The following is a 24,409-nucleotide window of genomic DNA, read 5'->3' as shown; positions in this document are numbered from 1 at the left end:
GTGGCTTCTGGTGAGGATCACCAGCGCTGCGCAGTCCACTGAGGCCAATGATAAGGCAGCTTGATGGTATAGCTCCCCACAGGTAGAGCTGGGCCTCAGGGCAGTATAGGAACGGGGATGCAGGACAAAGAGACTCCGCCGGGCCAGAACAAGAACAGGGACAGACACAATAGTCACTTCAATACCTTTTACTGGTGGAATTTCAGGCACTCCCCGGAGCACTGTAGGGTGAAGGGTGTATGTCCGGATTCTCCCCAATGAGCAGGTTTTGGGCCTCCTGGTTCTGGCTTCTGCGCAGTAAGTTTCTGACCTGCCTGGAGCTAGGCCTAACTTTGTCTCTGTCCTGCGCTGGCTGACCTTGTGGTAGGGCCTTCTCCTGGAGGGCACGCTCCCGACTTACGGGGCCTATGTGTCTCCTGGCTCTTGTACGTATCAGCACTTTAGCGATCCTGGGACCTGTAGTTCTCCAGGGATTCCGGTTTATCTTACTGGGTCGTGGAGATCCCGGCAAGCTTCGGACCCGGTGTCCGGTAACTGATTCTTCTTCGGGGTGAGCTAATTAAGCTCCTCTGCCCCCTATGAGCAAACTCTCTACTCTTTTGCCTTCGGCCTACTCGGACCCTCAATAGGCTACTCACACTAATGGCAGCATGCCGCACTTCACCGATCTTATGGCGCCGGCACACCTAAAGCTCACTCCTCTGAGCTACATCTGAGTCTAGACCGCGCTCCACTGCAGACTGACCTCTCACAGGCTTCTACTGCGGGAACTCACTCAACAGGTTTGCTCTCTGTCAGTTCCAGTCTAGACTAACGGCTGCCTGGCTCCACCTTCCCTTATATATCTCCCTAACGGGCTCCATCTGGTGGTCTGAGGTGGAAGGTGGAGATGTGTGAATGGTTATGGGGGCCTCTTGTGGAGGAATCCTTCAATACACCCTTCTAGGAGTTGTGATACCAAGCACAGCTGGGCTTCACAGGAAGAAGGCAGAGTACCCAAACAGGCAGGAAGAAGCAGTGTGGTGGCCGCACACAGAAGGTGGGCAACAGTTCCCCGTAACACCAACACGAGGGACGTTGCCAGTACAACCGGTAGGTCTTCCAGAGTCTGGAATTTTTTTAAAGACTCTGCTGATAACCCTAAAAAGGTCATTTGTACCACCTGCCATGCCAGCATCAGCAGGGGTGACAAAACTACCAGCCTGACCACCACCAGCATGATCAGGCACATGGCAGCAAAGCAGCCGACTTTGTGGGGCGAACCCCAGGGTCCACGACCAGTGTCAGCAGGTGTCACCACTGCTTCTTCCGCTGTTGTGCGTGTAATAGAACCCCCTGTTGTGCTTGCAAGGCAATCCCCTGTCCATACTGCATGCAAAGATGCCCCCTCCTCTCAGTCTTCACTTGTTATGGCAGTTTCTCAAGAAACAGCATCAACATCCACGTCCCACCGCAGTGTTCAATTGTCCATATCCCAGAGCTTTGAACGAAAGCGCAAATTCGCAGCCATCGCCCCACAGGCCACAGTCCTAAATTCACACATTTCACAACTGCTTGCGTTGGAAATGCTGCCTTTTAGGCTGGTGGAGACGGAATCCTTCCCCAACCTTATGGCGGTGGCCGTCCCTCGGTACTCGGTCACCAAGCCGACACTATTTTGCCTGGTTTGCCATCCCCGCACTACACAAGCACGTGTCCCAAAACATCTGCCGTGCCCTCAACAACGCAGTTACTGGGAGAGTCCACCTGACAATGGACACGTGGACAAGTGCTTTTGTCCAGGGACGGTACATCTCCCTGACGGCACACTGGGTAAACATAGTGGAAGCCGGGACCCAGTCTGACCTTGGGAAGGAACACATCCTCCCCACACCGAGGATTGCAGGCCCAATGTCAGTCAGAGTTGCCCCCACAGTGTACAGCTCCTGCGCATCATCCTCCTCCTCCTCCTCATGTTCAGCCTCCATCTCAGATATCACCACATCAGTTACAAGCTGGAAGCACTGCAGTACTGCCTCAGCCAAGTGGAAACAGGCTGTGCTGAAACTGATAAGCTTAGATGAGAAACCTCACACTGCTTGTGAGTTGTGGACAGCTGTGAAAGAGCAGGCAGATCTGTGGCTGAGACCGCTGAACCTACATCCAGGCATGGTCGTGTGTGACAATGGCTGTAACCTGGTGGCGGCTCTGAGGCGAGGCGAGATCACACACGTACCATGCCTGGCTCATGTGCTTAACCTCGCGGTTCAGCGGTTTCTTAAATCGTACCCCGAGTTGCCAGATCTGCTGGTCAAAGTACGCCGCCTGTCAGCTCATTTTCGCAAGTCGGCTACAGCTTCCGCCGCCCTTGCTGTGTTGCAGCAGCGTTTGCAGCTTCCGGCCCACTGACTGGTGTGTCCCCACACGCTGGAACTCTACCCTCCACATGTTGCAAAGGATTTGTGAGCAGAAGAGAGCAGTTGTGAAGTACCAGCTGCAACTAGCCCGTCAATATTCAGGTCAGACTCCACACATAAGATCTCAGGAGTGGAACTGGATGTCTGACATATGTGCCATTCTGACAAACTTTGAGGAGTCCACCAAGATGGTGAGTGACGATGACATCTCACTTGTCTGTCTTTTGCAACGCTCTCTGCAGAGAATTAAAGAGGAGGCATTGCAGCCAGAGTATGATGAGATGGATCAAGAACCCGTAATGTGTGATTACACACAGCCCAGCCTCATCTCATCCCAATGTGCATTGGGGGACAATGAGGGAAAGGAGGAGGAGGAGGAAGAACAGGAGCTGGTATCATGCACTGTAGACGCTAGTACCTGTACAACTGTCATACAGTCTGTTCAGCGTGGGTGGCCTGAGGACAGGGAGGAGGAGGAGGAGGAGAGCATGGTCAGTCGTCATCTTGGTGAGGACACGGAAGTCTTGCCCATTACCAGTATGGCACGCATGGCTGACTTTATGTTACGCTGCCTTAACCGTGACTCTCGCGTTGCCAAAATGTTGGGTGACAGTCATTACTGGTTGGTGACACTTTTAGACCCCCACTACAAGGAGATCTTTCACTCTCTTATTCCTGAGGTGGAGAGGTCCACAAAATTGGGGCAGTACCAGAAGGCCCTTGCTGCAGAACTGTTAAAAAAATTCCCATCTGAACACGCTAGCGGCAGAGGTCACAGTTCGTTGATCAACCAAGGCGCACAGGCGAGAGAGACGCAACTCCAATCCAGCGAAGGCAGAGGAACACTGTCAACATTCTGGGACAGTTTTCTGAGACCCGCCCCTCTTACAGGCCCTGAGGCGCGGGGTACTCTCACAAGGAATGGAAAGTTTCATAAGATAGTGAGGGAGTACCTTGCCGACCGTACCAGCATCCTCCGTGATTCCTCTGTGCCTTTTAATTATTGGGTATCCAAGCTAGACACTTGGAATGAACTCGCTCTGTGCGCCTTGGAGGTCCTGGCCTGCCCTGCCGCTAGCGTGTTATCGGAGCATGTTTTCGCACTCGCCTGTCAACTGACAATCCTGACAAGCTGACCCTTATCAAAATGAACAAGGGCTGGATTGGGCCAGACTTCTCATCACCACCAAATGATAGCAGAGTAACATAAAGGCAAATCCACTGTGTTATTTCGGGAGGTGTATTCCCATGCACCGCTTCACACCCACACATGGGCATACGCTTCCTCAATTCGGCTTTTTTTTGCTCTTCTCCTTATCCTCAGCCTCCACCACCACTATACCACCAGGGTGACCGTGGTCCGTGTTGCCAGCATTGCAAGTTCCTCCGTCCTAATTTTTGGCAGCTTTTGCTTGGAAGGCATAGGCAAAGACTATGGGAGACACACTCCCCAATAATGGAAATAATGTTTTTTATATGCTGTACTGCATGGCTCTTGTAAGGGGCAGTAAAACCGTCTTGTTAAACCACTCTGACCTCCACGTCTCTTCCAATGGGCATTTAAGCCATCTTGTTAAGCTACTGCAACCTCCACGTCTCTTCCAAGGGGCATTAAAACCATCTTGTTAAGCTAATGCGACCTCCAACACTTTTCGCAGGGGCATTAAAACCGTCTTGTTAAGCTACTGCGACCTCCACGTCTCTTCCAAGGGGCATTTAAACCGTCTTGTTAAGCTACTGAAACCTCCACTTCTCTTCCAAGGGGTATTTAAACAGTCTTGTTAAGCTAATGCGACCTCCACCACTTTTCCAAGGGGCATTAAAGCTGTCTTGTTAAGCTACTACTACCTCCACCACTTTTCCATGGGGCATTAAAGCTGTCTTGTTAAGCTGCTGTGACCTCCACCACTCTTCCAAGGAGCATTAAAACCATCTTGTTAAGCTACTGCGACCTCCACCGCTCTTCCAAGGGGCATTAAAACCGTCTTGTTAAGCTAATGCGACCTCCACCACTTTTCCCAGGGGCATTGATATTGTCTTTTTATTCCACTGCGACCTCCACGTCTCTTCCAAGGGGCATTAAAACCATCTTGTTAAGCTAATGCGACCTCCACCACTTTTCCTAGGGGCATTGATATTGTCTTTTTATTCCACTGCGACCTCCACGTCTCTTCCAAGGGGCATTAAAACCGTCTTGTTAAGCTACTGTGACCTCCACCACTCTTCCAAAGGGCATTAAAACTGTCTTGTTAAGCTACTGCGACCTCCACCACTTTTTCAAGGGGCATTGATATTGTCTTTTCTATAAATGGAAAAAACGGTTTAGTTAAGGCCCTCTGACCTCCATGTCATTTCCAAGGGGCATTAGAGTGCCTCGAAATTTTTGGTAGGCATTGCACTCACTGCATGCCCTATAACTGTGTAGCCGAACCTCTCCTTTTAGTACAGAAACATATCCTACTAGACATGTGTGGTTGACTGGCCTGATATTGATGTGAATGGTCCCTGTTCCTCCTGCTCTTTCTCCTTTGCCACCACCTCATCCATCATTCATCACCTGAATCTTTGTTTTAACAGGAGTCATACAACTGGGATAGTAGCAGGAAAACATCCAGCAATCCTTGGAGGAGGTAGGATATGCGTCAAAACCGTGACCACCTCAGGCCTAGCCGCTACTACATACTTGCGCTTGCATTCCACATGCCTAAAAGGCCCAATTTCAAGTGCAAGCAAGCTAGCAGTATGGTATTGCAGCCTGGGGGTGGGTGGGTGGCAGGTTGCACACTTACGCTTGCATTCCAAGAAAACAAAGCAGATGCTAACTTCTATCATCATCATCATGCTCCTCACCTTGGCACTCTCAACTCCCCTGATGGAGAAGCCAGGGCCCACCGGAGGAGTCTGGTTCTCTGGTGGGCTCGTCCAATGCTGCCCTAAAGCAGGCCGGGCAAAGAAAAGTGTGAGGGGGGATGTTCCAAGGAGAAATAGGGGCGGCTGGGGACCGTTTATGGACACCCGACTGCCCCCAGGCGGCTGGAGACCGTGTGTGGACACCCGGCCGTGGGGTGGCTGGGGACCGAGCGTGGACACCCGGCCGCCGGGCGGCTGGGGACTGAGTATGGATACCAGGCCGCCGACGCAGCCATGACATGGTGGCTGGCGTCTGCCTCCACATGCCTAAAGGGCCCAATTTCAAGTGAAAGCAAGCTAGCAGTATGGTATTGCAGCCTGGGGGTGGGTGGGTGGCAGGTTGCACACTTACGCTTGCATTCCAAGAAAACAAAGCAGATGCTAACTTCTATCATCATCATCATGCTCCTCACCTTGGCACTCTCAACTCCCCTGATGGAGAAGCCAGGGCCCACCGGAGGAGTCTGGTTCTCTGGTGGGCTTGTCCAATGCTGCCCTAAAGCAGGCCGGGCAAAGAAAAGTGTGAGGGGGGATGTTCCAAGGAGAAATAGGGGTGGCTGGGGACCGTTTATGGACACCCGGCCGCCCCCAGGTGGCTGGGGACCGTGTGTGGACACCCGGCCGCGGGGCAGCTCGGGACCGAGTATGGACACCCGGCCGCCCCCTGGCAGCTGGGGACCGAGCGTGGACACCCGGCCGCTGAGCGGCTGGGGACTGAGTATGGATACCTCGCTGCTGAAGCATCCATGAGGTAGTGGCCAGTTTCGACCTCCTCCAAACTAAAAGGCCCCATTTCAAGTGCAAGCTAGCAGTATGGCATTGCAGCCTGGGGGTGGGTGGGTGGCAGGCTGCATACTTGCGCTTGCATTGCAGGGAGTGGGGAAGGTTCAATTGAACACTGCCCTGGGACAAGGACTTGCACGGGGATAGTTGCAAGTCTGCATCTTCTGATGCTGCAAGGTTCACTGCTGATGGGCACACTTTTAGGCAGAGACCTGGGTGTCAGAGATGCTTCCAGGGGTCTTCCCCATGCTGTTCCCATGTCTTTTCAGCACTGTATGCATGTGTCACACAACACATGGCCAGATAATATTGTAAAATGTTAAAATGACATTTCCCGGTGAATGCATTTGTCACGGTTGAAAGCAATGCAAAAAAAAAAATGCTACTTGTGAATATAGCCCAAGGTCTGGAGGAGTATTTTGGTCTTTGGTTATTTATTTTAGCTTATACACAAGTCTTTAGGCTATGTGCCCACGTTGCGGACCTGAAGCATATTTTTTACGCTTCTCCCTGGCGGGAAAATCGCATGCGGATATTACATGCGGTTTTCCCGCCAGGTAGAAGCGTTTGTGAGGCGTCTTTGCATGCATTTCCGCATGCGGGTTATCAAGCACTTCTCCAAGCATCACTTGGAAAAGTGCTTGACAACTTGTTCAGAATGGTAAAAAATAAAAAAATAAACTTTATACTCACCTTCTGATGCATTCTCTGCCCCGTCCGGAGTCTTGAGCGGCTCACGCTGTTGTGTGCAGGACCTGCGGTGACGTCATTGAGTCATGTGGTGGGTCACATGACTCAATGACGTGGCAGGTCCTTCAGACAACAGCGCGACGGAGGGAAAACATCAGAAGATAAGTATAAACTTTATTTTATTCTTTTTTTTACAGGTTCTTTGGTACCCAGGTCTGGAGGAGAGTCTCCTCTCCTCCAGACTTGGGTACCATCCGCACATTGATTCCGCAGCGCTTCCGCAAAATTAATGAACATGCTGCGGATTTTTGACTGCAGCATATACGCTGCGGAAAAATCCGCAGCATGGGCATTGACATTGCGGAATGCCATTGGGGACCATGGGGTGCGGATCTACATGCGTTTTTCAAGCGTTTACGCTGCGGAAATTCCGCAGCATATACGCTTGAAAAACGCTACGTGGGCACACAGCCTTACCCTGGAAAGGAAGTTCCTTAACATATTTCACAGGAAAACAGTTTCAGTTTCGTTTTTGAACGTTTTATTGTGAGCCCGTAAAAGTGGCTTAATACCTCTGACCACGTTGTTGACAGCAGTGACCTGGGGGTCAGAAATGCTTCCTGGGGCGATCCCCATGCTGCCCCCATGTCTTTTGAGCACTGTCACTATCGTTTTGGGCACATTTTAGGCTTTCTACAGACTGCCGGGGGTGCCACCGCAAAAATGCTCGGGTCTCCCATAGACTAACATTGGGCTCGCGGCGAGCTCGGCCCAAGCTTCCAGCACCCGAGCATTTTAGTGCTCGCTGAACACTAGTGACTATATTACAAGTCAGGAATGTTTTTCATCACATTAATATATGGATGTTTTATGTGTAACCTTGCTTTTCACCTGGATCACCCGTGTGCTCGTTACTTGTTCCTTCTCCCTGAATTCTCAGGTTTTCTGGTTCTCTCTCAACCTCCTTAATGTCAGTGTTAATGTGGACAATCTCTGTACGCCGCTATGGGATATATTACTTTATGTTGTTGATTTGTTATAACACTGTACAGTTATCTCTCATATCATGAATGCACTTTTCCCAACTACCGACCTCTATATGTGGCTTTGCCTTTATCAATTCATTGTCAGAATAAAGGTTTAATATCATCTTATTTCTTTGCAGGTAATGATAATTCCATTCTTCCTCCTGGATTCTGACACTTGAGACTTTACAAATACAGTGATGGCGGCAAAACGCAGGAAGACAGGTAGCTCTAAATCACTTCAATCCAATAGCATAATCTGCTTTTGAGCATTCAGGATTAGTGATGATCGAGCATGCTCGTTGCTCGAGATTTACGAGCATGCTCGGGCGAGTACCTATTATCTTCAGCGTGCTCGGGGGTTAAGTTTTCGTCACTCCGTGAACATGATTTGCAACTGTTTGACAGCTTTAATACATGTGAGGACTGCCTGTTTTTCCAGCATTCCTCAAATGTATTAAAGCTGTCAGACAGTCGCAAATCATGTTCACGGAGTGAAGAAAACTTAACCCCCGAGCACGCAGAAGATAATAGGTACTCGCCCGAGCATGCTCGTAAATCTCGAGCAACGAGCATCACTATTCAGGATATATTGCTCATTTCATGTGACTCTATAATGAGGACTGACTTATAGATACAAGATCATTGGGAAAAGAAAATTAATATTTAAAATAATATTGTGCAACATTGCCGTGCATTCTATAAGGCCCCCATACACTCCGATTCCACCAATATCTACAGTCTAATGTGTAAGGGGGACTCCTGACTTAAGTCCCAGCCAGGGAAGTCTGGCATTAGCTTTCTCCATTCTCCGCTTTGGAAACACATGAATGCTGGGCTGAACTGAGCTCTCATATGTACAAGAGAGTTACTGAGCGCTCATGTGTATGGGGAGTTACTGAGCGCTCATGTGTATGGGGAGTTACTGAGCTCTCATGTACATGGCGGAGTTACTGAGCACTCATGTGTATGGTGGGGTTACTGAGCACTCATGTACATGGCGGAGTTCCTGAGCACTCATGTGTATGGTGGGGTTACTGAGCACTCATGTATATGGCGGAGTTACTGAGCACTCATGTGTATGGTGGGGTTACTGAGCACTCATGTTTATGGAGAGGAACTGAGGGCTCATGTGTATGGGGAGTTACTGAGCGCTCATGTGTACGGTGGAGTTACTGAGTGCTAATGTGCATGGAGGAGTTACTGAGGGGTCATGTGTATGGGAGGGTTACTGAGCGCTCATGTGTACAGGGAAGTTACTAAGGGTGCATGCATTTGGGGCAGTTACTGAGCACTCATGTGTATGGGGGAGTTACTGAGCGCTCATGTTTACGGGAGGTTAGTGAGAGCTCATGTGTACAGGGGAGTTACTGAGCGCTCATGTGTATGTGGGAGTTACTGAACCCTCATTTGTATGTGGGAGTTACTGAGCGCTCATGTGTATGGGGGAGTTACTGAGCGCTCATGTGTATGGGGGAGTTACTGAGCGCTCATGTGTACCGGGGGGGGTTACTGAGTGCTCATGTGTACGAGGGGGTGACTGAGTGCTCATGTGTACGGGGGAGTTACTGAGCGCTCATGTTTAAGGGGGGTTACTGAGTGCTCATGTGTACAGAGGAGTTACTGAGCGCTCATAAGTACGGGGGAGTTACTGAGCTCTCATGTATATGGCGGGTTACTGAGCGCTCATGTGTATGGGGAGTTACTGAGTGCTCATATGTAAGGGGGAGTTACTGAGCACTCATGTGTACAGGGGAGTTACTGAGCACTCGTGTGTATGGGGGAGTTACTGAGTGCTCATGTATGTGGGGGGTTACTGAGTGCTCATGTGTATGGTGGAGTTACTGAGTGCTAATGTGTATGGGGGAGTTACTGAGGGCTCATGTGTATGGGGGGGTTACTGAGCGCTCATGTGTACGGGGGAGTTACTAAGGGCTCATGCGTATGGGGCAGTTACTGAGCACTCATGTTTACGGGAGGTTACTGAGGGCTCATGTGTACGGTGTAGTTACTGGGCTTTCATGTGTACGGGGAAGTTACTGAGGGCTCATGTGTATGAGGAGTTACTGAGCGCTCATGCGTATGGGGGAGTTACTGAGTGCTCATGTTTATGGAGGAGTTACTGAACCCTCATTTGCATGGGGGATCTACTGAGCACTCATGTGTAAGGGGGAGTTACTGAGCGCTCATATGTATGGGGGAGTTACTGTATGCTCATGTGTATGGGGGGGTTACTGAGCGCTCATGTGTACAGGGGAGTTACTGAGTGCTCATATGTGCGGGGGAGTTACTGAGTGCTCATGTGTATGGGGGGTTACTGAGCGCTCATGTGTAAGGGGGAGTTACTGAGCGCTCATGTGTATGGGGGAGTTACTGAGCGCTCATGTGTACCGGGGGGGGTTACTGAGTGCTCATGTGTACGAGGGGGTGACTGAGTGCTCATGTGTACGGGGGAGTTACTGAGCGCTCATGTTTAAGGGGGGTTACTGAGTGCTCATGTGTACAGAGGAGTTACTGAGCGCTCATAAGTACGGGGGAGTTACTGAGCTCTCATGTATATGGCGGGTTACTGAGCGCTCATGTGTATGGGGAGTTACTGAGTGCTCATATGTAAGGGGGAGTTACTGAGCACTCATGTGTACAGGGGAGTTACTGAGCACTCGTGTGTATGGGGGAGTTACTGAGTGCTCATGTATGTGGGGGGTTACTGAGTGCTCATGTGTATGGTGGAGTTACTGAGTGCTAATGTGTATGGGGGAGTTACTGAGGGCTCATGTGTATGGGGGGGTTACTGAGCGCTCATGTGTACGGGGGAGTTACTAAGGGCTCATGCGTATGGGGCAGTTACTGAGCACTCATGTTTACGGGAGGTTACTGAGGGCTCATGTGTACGGTGTAGTTACTGGGCTTTCATGTGTACGGGGAAGTTACTGAAGGCTCATGTGTATGAGGAGTTACTGAGCGCTCATGCGTATGGGGGAGTTACTGAGTGCTCATGTTTATGGAGGAGTTACTGAACCCTCATTTGCATGGGGGATCTACTGAGCACTCATGTGTAAGGGGGAGTTACTGAGCGCTCATATGTATGGGGGAGTTACTGTATGCTCATGTGTATGGGGGGGTTACTGAGCGCTCATGTGTACAGGGGAGTTACTGAGTGCTCATATGTGCGGGGGAGTTACTGAGTGCTCATGTGTATGGGGGGTTACTGAGCGCTCATGTGTAAGGGGGAGTTACTGAGCACTCACGTTTATGGAGGAGTTACTGAACCCTCATTTGAATGGGGGAGCTACTGAGCTCTCATGTTTACGGGGGAGTTACTGAGCGCTCATATGTACGGGGGAGTTGCTGAATGCTCATGTGTATGGGGGGGTTACTGAGCGCTCATGTGTATGGGGGAGTTACTGAGTGCTCATCTGTACAGGGGAGTTACTGAGTGCTTATATGTACGGGGGAGTTACTGAGCGCTCATGTGCACAATGGAGTCAGGAGAGATAGCTGATAGCCGAATGAGAGCTCGGCCATCAGCAGTTATATGTATGTAGTTGACGTTAGATTAAATAGAGCATTAATCGAAATCAGTGCATTTAATCAAAAGCTGTAGTGAGCTGAATGCTCATGCATATGTTTATATAAAGATGCCACGTTGTTAAGTTTTTCATTTGCTATAACTCTTGGTTGTATCGGTGATATGCCAAAAAGTGTTGAAAAAAAGTAAATTGCAATTAACTTTAAAGGGATCGTCCAGCCTTAGGCTACAAGTCTGCAGTCACTCAGACTTGTGAATCCTCACATCATGCTCACTGAGCAATGTGAGGATTTTCCGTTGCCGGCATCAGAACTGGGCGGTCATGGGACCTCAAGTATGTTATTTGCAAACTTCTGGTCACATTCGACTAGACTACATCCGGCTTGGCTCAATTCACTTGCATTAAGTGAGGCTGCACCCATCGAGTCAGCACATGGACGCATGTAAGCAAATCACATAATTGCAGTCATGAGCTCGCTGCTCTCGGCGTCCGCACTGGATAATCCTCATAGCGCACAGGATTCACTAGTCTACAGTCACATAAAGTGTCTTCAGACTTGTAGCCTAAGGCAGAACAACACCTTTAATTACAAAAAAGTAAAGATTTTTTTTATTACATGTCTGAAAAAAATAAATAGCGAAAGACAGATCTTTTTTTGTGTGGTTTGAGACAAAAGGAGACAAAGACATTGCATGTAAAAGTTTAAAAGACACAGTACTTATATTTATTCATTCTAGGAGAGTAAAGAGAATTCCTTATCTAGATACTTTCAAATCTGATTTTAAAAAAAAAACATCTTAAATCCCTCTCTTCTCAGTGTACAAATTTCTTCCTCAGAGAAAAAGAGGACTTGAACTCTATAGTGCCACCTATTGGAAGTAGCAATCCTACAAGTCACAATCAACCCTTTAACGAGTCGTGCAATATGATATAGGATAAAAGCCAAATCAGAATCTCAATTTGCAGACACGGTGTTTCAGGCTGTTGGCCCTCATCAGTGCAAAGTATGAGATCTGATTTGGATAGGTGAGAGGCTCTGGAATGAGGTCTAAGAGGTAACGTTTCTCCTTGTGGAGAGTGACATACCGGCTGTGGCACATCAAGGTAAGGAGGCTTATTCGCCATGCAATGCTCCTCTGGGAAATTTAATATGCAAATTGCCTCTTCAGAGTAAAAGAGGACTTGAACTCTCTTCTCAGTGTGATTCCCTGTGCAGAAATGGTTGGTGATCTGATGCACAGCTCTTGTTATAGATTGGTGTTTGGTGAGCCGAGGACTTCTAAACCACAGGAATTGTGGTGAGGCTCAATTCGGGGTTCCTACAAGTTTAAAGATAATCTTTCTCTAGAATTTGTTTAATTGCAGCGTCTCCACTGATTCTGCATTAGTTTTTGTTTTTGTTCTGTGCCCCTCCATTGCAAAGTAAAAATGGAAGTTTTCCCCTCTACCAACTGGCTGCGTACCACAAAGCCTCTGTGTGGATGAGAAGTCTATCTCCTCCAGGACAGATGTTCTGTGGTATGTGCGCAGTAGGTTGAAGGGAAAATTTGTTATATGTACGCCCGGATGACATAACATTATAGTGGAGGGGCACAGAAGAAAAAAGAAAAGTTATGAGATGTCTGGGTTCTGTAGGGACAGTATTATCAGCTGAATCTTGATGGATTCTGTCTTTCCTCCTTCTACAAACTGGTTCCTCAGGGTGATATCCGAATTCAGAATTTCATGAGAATCAACCTGACGTATAGCATTCAGTGTCTCCTGCAAGCTAAGAGCAAAATCTCTGAGTGACAGATCAAGCTGCTGTTTTCTGCCAAAGAATTGCATTTTTAATTCTGGGACTGTTCTGGTATCAAAGGTGTCGCTCAGTCTCTCAAATATTTGATCAACAGTTCTTTTCTCAGTATGGGGCCAGGACCTCACCTCCCTTAGATCTGCTCCACTCAATTGGTCAATGAATATTTCCACCTTATGCTCTGTGGACACTAGATAAAGTCTAAACATGGCCTGCATCTCTTCTCTGAAGTCTCTTAGCTCATGGTAATCCCCTGTATAGCTTGGGAACCATGGTGCTCTAAGACAATATGTCATAGCTAGAGGCATCGTGTGGTCCTTTGCTGGACCCTCCACCACTGTCTGGTGGTTCACACTCTTTACTTTATCCTCAGACATTTTGTACTGTCTATGATAAATTGGTACTGTTAAATTTTGCTTACCTTCTTCCAGGGTTGCAGACCCTTTAATTTAGGCTATGATCATATTCTCTTCTGCTGTGGAATCAATGATTCTGAATTGTGATCCGCTTGATCATGGAGTTCCGTTTGGCTGGGCTGTAGTGGAGGTGGTAATTCCTCTTCTTTGGCGCTCTGTGCTACAATTGGCTAAGATGAGGCTTCCTTCTGATGTTGTGCTTGTCCTCACTGAAGCTGCAAACACATAAATTTATCAAGGTCATTGGTCACTGTGAGCTGAGGCTTTCACCACACTTTAATATTAGTAGAATCCTGTTTGAGATGACAAAGTCAAATTACCATGTAGTGTGCAGAAGTTACCACTCCACCATGGCAGTGACAAAGAATGGAAAATTTGTGATGCCAGGGTGCACTTAATTAGCCTCTGCCTCCTGGTAGAGCGGTGTAATGTGGTGCACTCCAAATAGTCCAGAAAACAGGGATGACACAGGGATAATTGAAAATATTTTTTTTGTAGGAATAAACAGGCGCATCCAGATTAATGGCACTTGAAAACAGATTCCATTCTTATGCAGCAAACACAGTTACCATCCCAGTTATATATAAATATACAGTACAGACCAAAAGTTTGGACACACCTTCTCATTTAAAGATTTTTCTGTATTTTCATGACTATGAAAATTGTACATTCACACTGAAGGCATCAAAACTATGAATTAACACATGTGGAATTATATACTTAACAAAAAAGTGTGAAACAACTGAAAATATGTCTTATATTCTAGGTTCTTCAAAGTAGCCACCTTTTGCTTTGATGACTGCTTTGCACACTCTTGGCATTCTCTTGATGAGCTTCAAGAGGTAGTCACCGGAAATGGTTTTCACTTCACAGGTGTGCCCTGTCAGGTTTAATAAGTGGGATTTCTTGCCTTATAAATGGGGTTGGGACCATCAGTTGTGTTGTGCAGAAGTCTGGTGGATACACAGCTGATAGTCCTACTGAATAGACTGTTAGAATTTGTATTATGGCAAGAAAAAACCAGCTGAGTAAAGAAAAACGAGTGGCCATCATTACTTTAAGAAATGAAGGTCAGTCAGTCCGAAAAATTGGGAAAACTTTGAAAATGTCCCCAAGTGCAGTTGCAAAAACCATCAAGCGCTACAAAGAAACTGGCTCACATGAGGACCTCCCCAGCAAAGGAAGACAAAGAGTCACCTCTGCTTCTGAGGATAAGTTTATCTGAGTCACCAGCCTCAGAAATCGCAGGTTAACAGCAGCTCAGATTAGAGACCATGTCAATGCCACACAGAGTTCAAGCAGCAGACACATCTCTTCAACAACTGTTAAGAGGAGACTCTGTGCAGCAGGCCTTCATGGTAAAATAGCTGCTAGGAAACCACTGCTAAGGACAGGCAACAAGCAGAAGAGACTTGTTTGGGCTAAAGAACACAAGGAATGGACATTAGACCAGTGGAAATCTGTGCTTTGGTCTGATGAGTCCAAATTTGAGATCTTTGGTTCCAACCACCGTGTCTTTGTGCGACGCAGAAAAGGTGAACGGATGGACTCTACATGCCTGGTTCCCACCGTGAAGCATGAAGGAGGAGGTGTGATGGTGTGGGGATGCTTTGCTGGTGACACTGTTGGAGATTTATTCAAAATTGAAGGCATACTGAACCAGCATGGCTACCACAGCATCTTGCAGCGGCATGCTGTTCCATCCGGTTTGCGTTTAATTGGATCATCATTAATTTTTCAACAGAACAATGACCCCAAACACACCTCCAGGCTGTAAAAGGGCTATTTGACCAAGAGGGAGAGTGATGGGGTGCTGCGCCAGATGACCTGGCCTCCACAGTCACCAGACCTGAACCCAATCGAGATAGTTTGGGGTGAGCTGGACCGCAGAGTGAAGGCAAAAGGGCCAATAAGTGCTAAGCATCTCTGGGAAGTCCTTCAAGATTGTTGGAAGTCCATTTCCGGTGACTACCTCTTGAAGCTCATCATGAGAATGCCAAGAGTGTGCAAAGCAGTCATCAAAGCAAAAGGTGGCTACTTTGAAGAATCTAGAATATAAGACATATTTTCAGTTGTTTCACACTTTTTTGTTAAGTATATAATTCCACATGTGTTAAGTAATAGTTTTGATGCCTTCAGTATGAATGTACAATTTTCATAGTCATGAAAATACAGAAAAATCTTTAAATGAGAAGGTGTGTCCAAACTTTTGGTCTGTACTGTATATATACATATATATATATATATATATCCTTGTCAACACAACTGTCTTCAGCTGAGACCTTGATGTCATGGTTCCACCACACACAGTGCCCTAAGGACACTGTGAGTCACCGCCCTATAGGATCAGGTGCGTGCATAGCTGTCAGAATTTTGGTGGACAACTCAGCTGCCCAATCTAGCCAGGCCTGTGGGGTTTCCTCCAGCTGTCACCCATTCTGGGTGATTACCTGGCTATTTACCTGGAGGGCAATGACGTTGCCAGTTATAGTTTTGCTCAAGTGGTGTGTGTTTGTTCTGTGCTCTAAGTACTTATATTCTAATCTTTGTTGCACGACCTTGGATTTGCCTTTGACGATCTGTTTGCTTAGCTGCTTTGTCTTGATCCACTACCTTATTGGAATTCTAACCACCAACTGTGACCTGACTATGCCTTTGTCTCACCCCTCTGTTTATGATGTTCACTCTTGACTTTTGACCTTGGACTCCTTGACTTCCCAGACTCATGACTTGTCCGTGAGAAGTGGCTCAGCGTCACATTACAACTGACTTATACATTTGTCTTTTTTGCCAGTATGGATCCTGCTCACATGCTCTGTGACCAGTTAGCAAATCTGATGCAAATGATTCAGGATCTGGCTAAAGAGTACCAGAGTCTTAAATTGTCGCAATATCAGTTGCAGGGTTAGATATGTAGTTTGATGTAAACTTCTTATAGCTCTCCACTGCCGGCAGTGGCTGTGACGTCTGTAGCTTCTGACGTACTGTTAGTCTCTCCCGAACCTGTGATAATTTTTCGGGAGAGAAAAAACAGTTTAGGGTGTTCAGGGAGAGCTGTAGACTATTTTTACAATGCAACTCTAGTCTTCAGGGGATAATCATGTCCTTATTGCAGGGGGCCCTTAGTCCTGAGCATTTTCTTTGTCCCACAAGCTCCAGAATAGTTTTCTGTTGATGCCTTAGGTTTAATCTATGACAAACCCAACAGTATCCAGGTCGCTGAGGCAAAGATCATGAACCTGGCACAGGACCTTATTGCTGATGACTACTGCACTGAGTTCTGGCAATGATCCACTGAAGTTCTGTGGAATGACGCAGTTTTCAGGTGCTTGTTCCGCAAAGGTCTTTCTGAGACTCTGAAGGACTTTCTCATTCTTCATGATTTCCCTTGTTCTTTAGCAGAGGTCATGAACCAGGCCACTCAGATGGAACACAGAATCCATGAGAAATGTGGTGAGTAGCAAGGTGCTCATTATACTCCTCCGGAGCAGGTCCATTTACCTGAGGTGGAGCCATTAGAGGTTGGAGTTGCCAGTTTTTGTGCTGTGGAGAAAAGACGTAGACAAGATTTTGCACTCCGTCTACACTGTGGTCTTGCAGGAAATTTTTAAAGGACTGTCCAACTCACCCTCAAACAAACAAGCCATTGGGAAATGCCTCAGCCTGGGTGATTGTCGAGAGGGTCACCCAGACTTCCAGGTACCTTTTTTCTCCTCAGATGAAGTACTGCTTAATACGGTTCTGTTCTTCAAGGTATTGCCAGCATTGTCTGCAGTTCTGCAACTAACCTTATCGAATCTGGACTGGTTCTGAAATTAGGATTAGGGGCAGTTAGTCTGGAAAAACCCATTCAAAGTTTTGACAAAACACCGCTACTTCAGAATTTGTTAAAAGGGTAATGGTGGAATTAATTCTTTAAGTGGGAGCACTCCGCTCTGAATCCATTTCCTGTGTTGTCTTGGATAAGTTACCTGCTGGGTTGGTGTTGGGGTTTCCATGGCTGCCTATTTACAATCCTGTTATTGATTGGTGTCAGAAGGAAATTGTTAAGTAGAGCCCTGATTGTCATAAGAAATGTCTCACTTCTGTATAAATATGCTCTGCTAGTCTGGATGGTCTGCTGGGGTACCTGAAAAACTTCGGAGTTGTGTTTCCAGAAAGAGAAGCAGAGACATTACCTCCCCATTGTCCCTATGATTGAGCTATTGATCTTGTGAAATTACCTAAAGCTCGCCTGTACAATTTGTCTGGGCCTGAACGGACCCCCATGAAAAATTATGAAAACAAAAGTTTACGGAAGGGTCCTATCTAGTGATGAGCAAGCACTAAAATGCTCTGGTATTCATTGTTCGGGTACTCGTTGCTCGGGTCGAGCAAATTGGAATACTCAGGTGCTACACCCAAGCAACGAGTCCAATGTAATTCTATGGGAAACTCGAGCATTTTTCAGGCGACTCCCCCCGGCGGTCTACAGAGGGCCTAAAAATTGCCCAAATCGATGGGAAAAGTGCTCAAATGACATTGGAACAGCATGGGGAAGAACCCTGGAAGCATTTCTGACTCCCAGGTCATTGCTGTCAACAACGTCGTCAGAGTATTACGCCACTTTTACGGATTCACAATAAAACATATAAAAACCAAACCAAAATGGATTTTCCTGGGAAATATATTAAGGAACATCCTTTCCAGGGTAATGACTTGTATATATGGCAAAATAAATAACCAAAATACTCCACACCTTTGGCTATGTTCACACGTAGCATTTTTGATGTGTTTTTGCACTGCTTTCAACAAAGGCAAATGCATTCACCAGGAAATGTCAATTTAACATTTTACAACCTTAACTGGCCATGTGTTGTGTGACACATCATCAGACACATGCATACAGTGCTGAAAAGACACAGGAACTGTTAGGCGTCGGGTGTTTGCTGCATTCAAAATGGATTCAGAACCATCAGTGGATTCTGTGGTCTCCCATCCCACTCCAGCCAGGGCAGATGCTGCTTAGCATCATTGTCAGTCCCAACGCCTAGCTGGTGCACAAGATGTACAGGCTGTCGTGTGGGTCTTTGTTCCTAGCAACATGAAGGATAGGTTGCGGGGGGAAAAAGGGCTGCTGCAGCCTAAGTCCAGGATTCTCTGCACTGAGCATGCCTGTGACATGGCAGACCGTGATTGGTGGTTTGGGAGTCAGCTGACCCGGTGACCTGGGACCTCCTGATTGGTCCTGGGTGACGTCACCAATAGTGCGATGGTGGGCAGTGCTTAATCTTTAAAAAGCCCTCCCACAAACATGACAGTGGCTCTGATCATTGAGCAGTGATGGTGTTGTGTGGACGCTTGGACACCTGTGCTTTAGCTTGATTCAGGCAGGTTTAGCTGTGGATAGGCAGCCTTAGATGGAAGGAGGCAGGTAGCTTCGTCTGACAGTCTGGCTCCGACAAAGGGGTCGCCATACACCCCGAGCATTCTGCAGATGCCGTATTCCCAGCACCGCCTGTAAGCCACGTGGAGAGATACTCCTCAGTCTGGTAGCACGCCGTCTGGGAGCACTTACACGACGGCGTGTAGCACCCACGCATCCTACCGCCTGCTGTGTAGTCTCTGTGCTGTAACAGGACTACAGATACATTATTTATCGCACATCTCTCGTGCAGTTAACGGAGATAGTGCGAATCCCTATTCCCGTTCCAGTGTGCAGTAACACGGAGGGGATTGTTATTTAAGTTGGTTGTTTTACCTTCTCACCCGGAAGGTGTTCGGCCGCAGTCCACCAGGCTGCATCGCAGACCCTGGGTTCGGTTGCTTTCCAATATTTAATAAAGTTGTTTGCAACCGTCCCCTTAACAGTATCAGAGCCCAGAGTGTTGCCAAACATGGCTGACAACCAGCAACTGCAGCGCTTTATACAGCAACTTGAGGCCAGACTTAGGACTCTGGAACAAGCTGCCCCGGTCGCTGATATCACTGCAGTAGCTACCCAGGCAGCTTCTCAAGCGGCCAATCTGGTTAACACGGCCGCGGTGAATGCTGCGGCAACTGCAACTGCCCCATTACCCTGTTTTGCTCTCCCAGAAAAATTTTCTGGTGACAGCAAATCCTGCAGAGGTTTTATTAATCTATGCTCCATTCAGTTGGAGATGATGGAGGCACGGTTCCCCTCCGAAAGGGCCAAAGTGGGTTATGTCATCTCGTTACTCTCCCACAGGGCTCTGGAGTGGGCTACCCCTCTGTGGGAGCAGAATGACGCGGTAGTGGCTAATGTGGGCCTCTTTCTTACAGCCCTAAAAAATGTCTTCCTAGGTCCTCAGGTCACGCATGATACTGCTCTTAAGCTTCTTGCGTTGGTCCAGGGTTCGGTCACCGCCAGCCACTATGCCATCCAATTCAGAACCTTAGCGGCTGAATTGGATTGGTCTGAGCGGTCTTTAATCCCGGTGTTCTGGAAGGGTCTGGCTGGGCATATTAAAAATGATCTATCTACCAGAGAGATTCCAACCTCCCTGGAGGAGTTAATCTCTCTCGCTAACCGAATAGATTTGCGTCATGCAGAGCACAAGTTAGAGCTGGAGGTCCCCAGACCTCAGTGTCGGTTGGCACCATCCTTCTCTAGACCCATTTCCAATTCCGCGACTCCCGACCCAGAGCCTGAGGCAATGGATATATCCCGGACTGAGTCTAGCCCCTCTCTTTCCCGACCTGCACATCTCTTGGAGTACCCCGTTAATAAGGGTTCCAAGCAGTCGGGAAAACGAGTGTGTCTAACTACCGTTGGAGGAGGTGTGTTAGATTCTGGGGCTTCTTCCTCCAAATTATTGTATAAGGTGACATTGTTCTTCGGAACAACCGCGGTTACTGCCACGGCGTGGGTGGATTTTGGCGCTGATGGCAATTTTTTGTCATCTACGTTTGCCCAGAAGCATGCCATCCCTATAGAGTTGCTGCCAAGACCAATGAACATTAGGGTAGTCAACGGTTCACTCCTGGACACGCAAATCACTCACCAGTCCATTCCCCTCACCATATCATTTCCTCAGGGTCACCGGGAGGTTATCTCCTTTCTTATTATTCCCGGTGGATTAGATGAGGTGTTATTGGGTCTTCCATGGTTACGTTGTCACACTCCACACATTGACTGGAATACGGGGAGAATTTCTTCCTGGAGTGAGAATTGTGTGTCTCAGTGTATGGTTACAGTCACTCGGAGGGTAGTCTCTGACCCTTCTACCAATGTGGCCCCCGGCACAGATCCTCTGTCTGTCCCCGAGACCAGGTCTTGTCAGATTATGTCAAAAAGAACCCTCGGGTAGACCTTTTGTCCCGGTCCATGGATACGGCTGAGGACGATGACGAGCCCAGGCTCACCGTTCCTTTGGGAAGTATGCGGAGGGTGGCTCCAGTGTCCTTAAACCAGGTTCCTTCAGGGAGGACGTTCATTCCCCCTAATCTACAAAATGAGGTGCTCTCCTGGGCACATACCCCTAAGATCAGAGCTCATTTTGGGGTCAAACGTACCACAAAGTTCCTTCAACGGTCCTATTGGTGGCCCCGGTGGTGCCTGGACATTAAGGAATATGTTCTTGCATGTGTCTCCTTTTCGAGAGATAAATCATCCCGTCAAAGTCCGGTTGGTCTTCTCCACCCTTTACCCGTGGCGGACGCCACAGATATGACTCCGCTTCTTCTGAATAATGGGCAACATCTGCGTGTTCCGGTTCCTATGCCAGTTCCCTCTATGGAACCTGGGGTCAAAGATTTGGCTCTGGGGGCGTGGGAGGTTTGGGACCATACCCAGAATGCTATATTGGCCTTCAAGAATCGAATGAGAGAGTCGGCTGACACTCTTCATCGTCCTGCTCCTGTATTCTATCCGGGCGACAGAGTGTGGCTCACGGCTTGCAATACTAAAGTGCGCTTGGAATCTACTAAGTTTGCCCCCCGCTTTATTGGTCCTTTCAAAATTTTGGCCCTTTCAAAATTTTGGCCCAAGTAAACCCTGTAATGTACCGTTTACAGTTACCACGACACCTGAGGAGTCACGACACTTTCCATGTGTCGCTCCTTAAACCCGTTCGCCTGACAAAACTCGCTGAACCCCAACCTGCTACAGACACCAGGGGTGATAATCTCAAGGTGCAGGCTATTATCGGGTCTAAGATGGTTCGTGGAAAAAAAGGGTACCCAGTACACTGGAGGGTCCATGAATCTGAGGATCATTCCTGGGAACCTGTGGACCACATTCTTGCTCCCCTGCTCGTTGAGGAAAATGAGCATTAAGTGGAGGGGGAGATAATGTTAGGCGTCGGGTGTTTGCTGGATTTGAAATGGGTTCAGAACCATCAGTGGATTCTTTGATCACCCATTCCAGTCCAGCCAGGGCAGAGGCTGCTCAGCATCATTGGCAGTCCCAACGCCTAGCTGGTGCATGAGATGTACAGATTGTCTCTCAGGTCTTTGTTCCTAGCAACATGAAGGATAGGTTGCGGAGGGAAACAGGGCTGCTGCAGCCTAAGTCCAGGATTCTCTGCACTGAGCATGCCCGTGACATGGCGGACCGTGATTGGTGGTTTGGGAGTCAGCTGACGCGGTGACCTGGCACCGCCTGATTGGTCCCGGGTGACGTCACCAATAGTGCGACGGTGGGCAGGGCTTAATCTTTAAAAAGCCCGCCCATAAACATGGCGGTGGCTCTGATCATTGAGCAGTGATGGTGTTTTGTGGGCGCTTGGTCGTTTGAGCTTCACGTGTGTTTTAGCTTGATTCAGGCAGGTTTAGCGGGGGATAGGCAGCCTTAGATGGAAGGAGGCAGATAGCTTCGTCTGACAGTCTGGCTCCGACAAAGGGGTCGCCATACACCCCGAGCAGTCTGCAGACGCCGTATTCCCAGCACCCCCTGTAAGCCATGTGGAGAGATACTCCTCAGTCCGGTAGCACGCCGGCTGGGAGCACTTACACGACGGCATGTGGCACCCATGCATCCTACCACCAGCTGTGTAGTCTCTGTGCTGTAACAGGACTACAGATACATTATTTATCGCACATCTCTCATGCAGTTAACGGAGATAGTGCGAATCCCTATTCCCGTTCGGTGTGCAGTAACATGAAATGGATTGTTATTTAAGTTGGTTGTTTTACCCGGAAGGTGTTCAGCCACAGTCCACCAGGCTGCATCGCGGACCCCGGGTTCGGTTGCTTTCCATTATTTAATAAAGTTGTTTGCAACCGTCCCCTTAACAGGATCAGCATGGGGAAGACCTCTGGAAGCATCTCTGACTCCCAGGTCACTGCATAAAAGTGTGCCCATCATAAGTGATCCTTGGCGTATGCAAAGATGCCTCCCGCCATGCACCTGTCATTGCAGACTTGCAACAATCACCGTCCACGTCCTTGTCACAGTGCAGCGTTCAGTTGTCCCTACCCCATTCCTTGGAATGCAAGCGCAAGTATGCAGCCAGCCACCTACCCACAGGCTGCAATACTATACTGCCAAATTTTTGACAGCTTCTTGCACTTCAAATGTGGCCAGGACGATACGGAGCCAATCCACAGCTTTTTTTGCTGAGAGTTGTATTAAGATCGGTGAAAGGACTGGTATAGAGGGATACCGTATCTACCCTTGGTGTCATTTCTCCCAGGAAGTTCTCTAATGCAGCTTGTTGCAGAAGCAATGGCAGCCCATCCAACATCAACTCGCACTTGTCGGTGGTGCTTTGACACACAAACATCTTTCTTTGCACATTTAATTTCATGACTACAGAGTTGGACAATGGCCTGATCTGCAATGCGGTTTAAGAAATAACATGCATAAGCATATCCGATCCACATTGAAAAAGCAGCCATAGAGTGTCCAGGAACCTTCCCTCACACTTTTCTTAGCCAGGGCTGCTTCTCGGCAGGGTTGGACGGGCCCACCAGAGAACCGGACACTCCTCCGGTGGGCCCTGGCTTCTCCTTTAGGAGAGTTCATAGTGCCGAGGTGAGGCCATGATGATGATAGAGGCCACCATCTGCTTAGTTTTATGTTACTTGGAATGCAAGCGCAAGTATGCAGCCAGCCACCCACCCACATGCCGCAACACTAAACTGCCAGATTTTTAGGCAGCTGCTTGCACTTGAAATATGGCCTTTCAGGCTTGTGGAGGCGAAAGCTTTTCACAACCTCATGCCGGGGGCGGCCGGGTGTCCATACTCGTTCCCCAGCCGCCACTATTTCTCCCGGTATCGTCTCCGCCTTCCACAAGCACGGGTCCCACAACATTACCCGTGCCCTCCCCAGTGCACTTACTGGGAAGGACCGCCTAACCACAAACACGTGGACAGGTGAATGTGGCCAGGGACAGTATGGAGCCAGTCCACAGCTTTTTTTGCTGAGAGTTGTATTTAGCTCGGTGAAAGTACTGGCATAGAGGGAAACCGTATCTACCCTTGGTGTCATCTCTCCCAGGAAGTCCTCTAATGCAGCTTGTTGCAGAAGCAATGGCAGCCCGTCCAACATCAACTCGTACTTGTCGGTGGTGCTTTGACACACAAACATCTTTCTTTGCGCATTTAATTTCATGACTATAGAGTTGGACAATGACCTGATCTGCAATGCGGTTTAAGAAATAATACGCATAAGCATGTCCGATCCACATTAAAAAAGCAGCCGTAGAGTGTCCGTAAACCTTCCCCCACACTTTTCTTATCCAGGGCTGCTTCTCGGCAGGCTTGGACAGGCCCACCAGAGAACCCTAGACTCCTCCGGTGGGCCCTGGCTTCTCCTTTAGGAGAGTTCATAGTGCTGGGGTGAGGCCATGATGATGATAGAGGCCACCAGCTGCTTAGTTTTCCGTCACTTGGAATGCAAGCACAAGTATGCAGCCAG

At 48.3% G+C, this 24,409-nt stretch overlaps 2 protein-coding genes across 5 annotated transcripts in view; one reads left to right on the top strand and one right to left on the bottom strand.

The window, feature by feature from the left end:
• LOC141167149 (uncharacterized) overlaps positions 1-24,409 on the bottom strand; it is a 1,037,600-nt gene that overhangs the window by 106,898 nt on the left and 906,293 nt on the right. The gene's annotated exons all lie outside the window — the stretch shown is intronic.
• Positions 1-24,409, top strand: part of LOC141167147 (NACHT, LRR and PYD domains-containing protein 12-like) — a 225,452-nt gene that overhangs the window by 6,364 nt on the left and 194,679 nt on the right. For 3 of the 4 annotated variants that reach the window (XM_073654536.1, XM_073654534.1, XM_073654532.1), the window contains exon 2: positions 7,945-8,029. In XM_073654536.1, the coding sequence (XP_073510637.1) occupies positions 8,005-8,029 (25 nt within the window). In that variant the 5' untranslated portion in view covers positions 7,945-8,004. Of the gene's footprint in view, positions 1-4,973; positions 5,027-7,944; positions 8,030-24,409 lie in introns of all 4 variants that reach the window. The other variant, XM_073654533.1, reaches the window with a different exon arrangement.

The sequence above is a fragment of the Phyllobates terribilis genome, unplaced genomic scaffold (genome assembly GCF_046119375.1).
Source record: "Phyllobates terribilis strain yellow unplaced genomic scaffold, ASM4611937v1 Scaffold_11__3_contigs__length_659146591, whole genome shotgun sequence".
Classification (NCBI taxonomy): Eukaryota; Metazoa; Chordata; class Amphibia; order Anura; family Dendrobatidae; genus Phyllobates; species Phyllobates terribilis.
The sequence above is the reverse complement of the archived record's forward strand: the minus strand, read 5'-3'. Positions and strand labels throughout refer to the sequence as shown.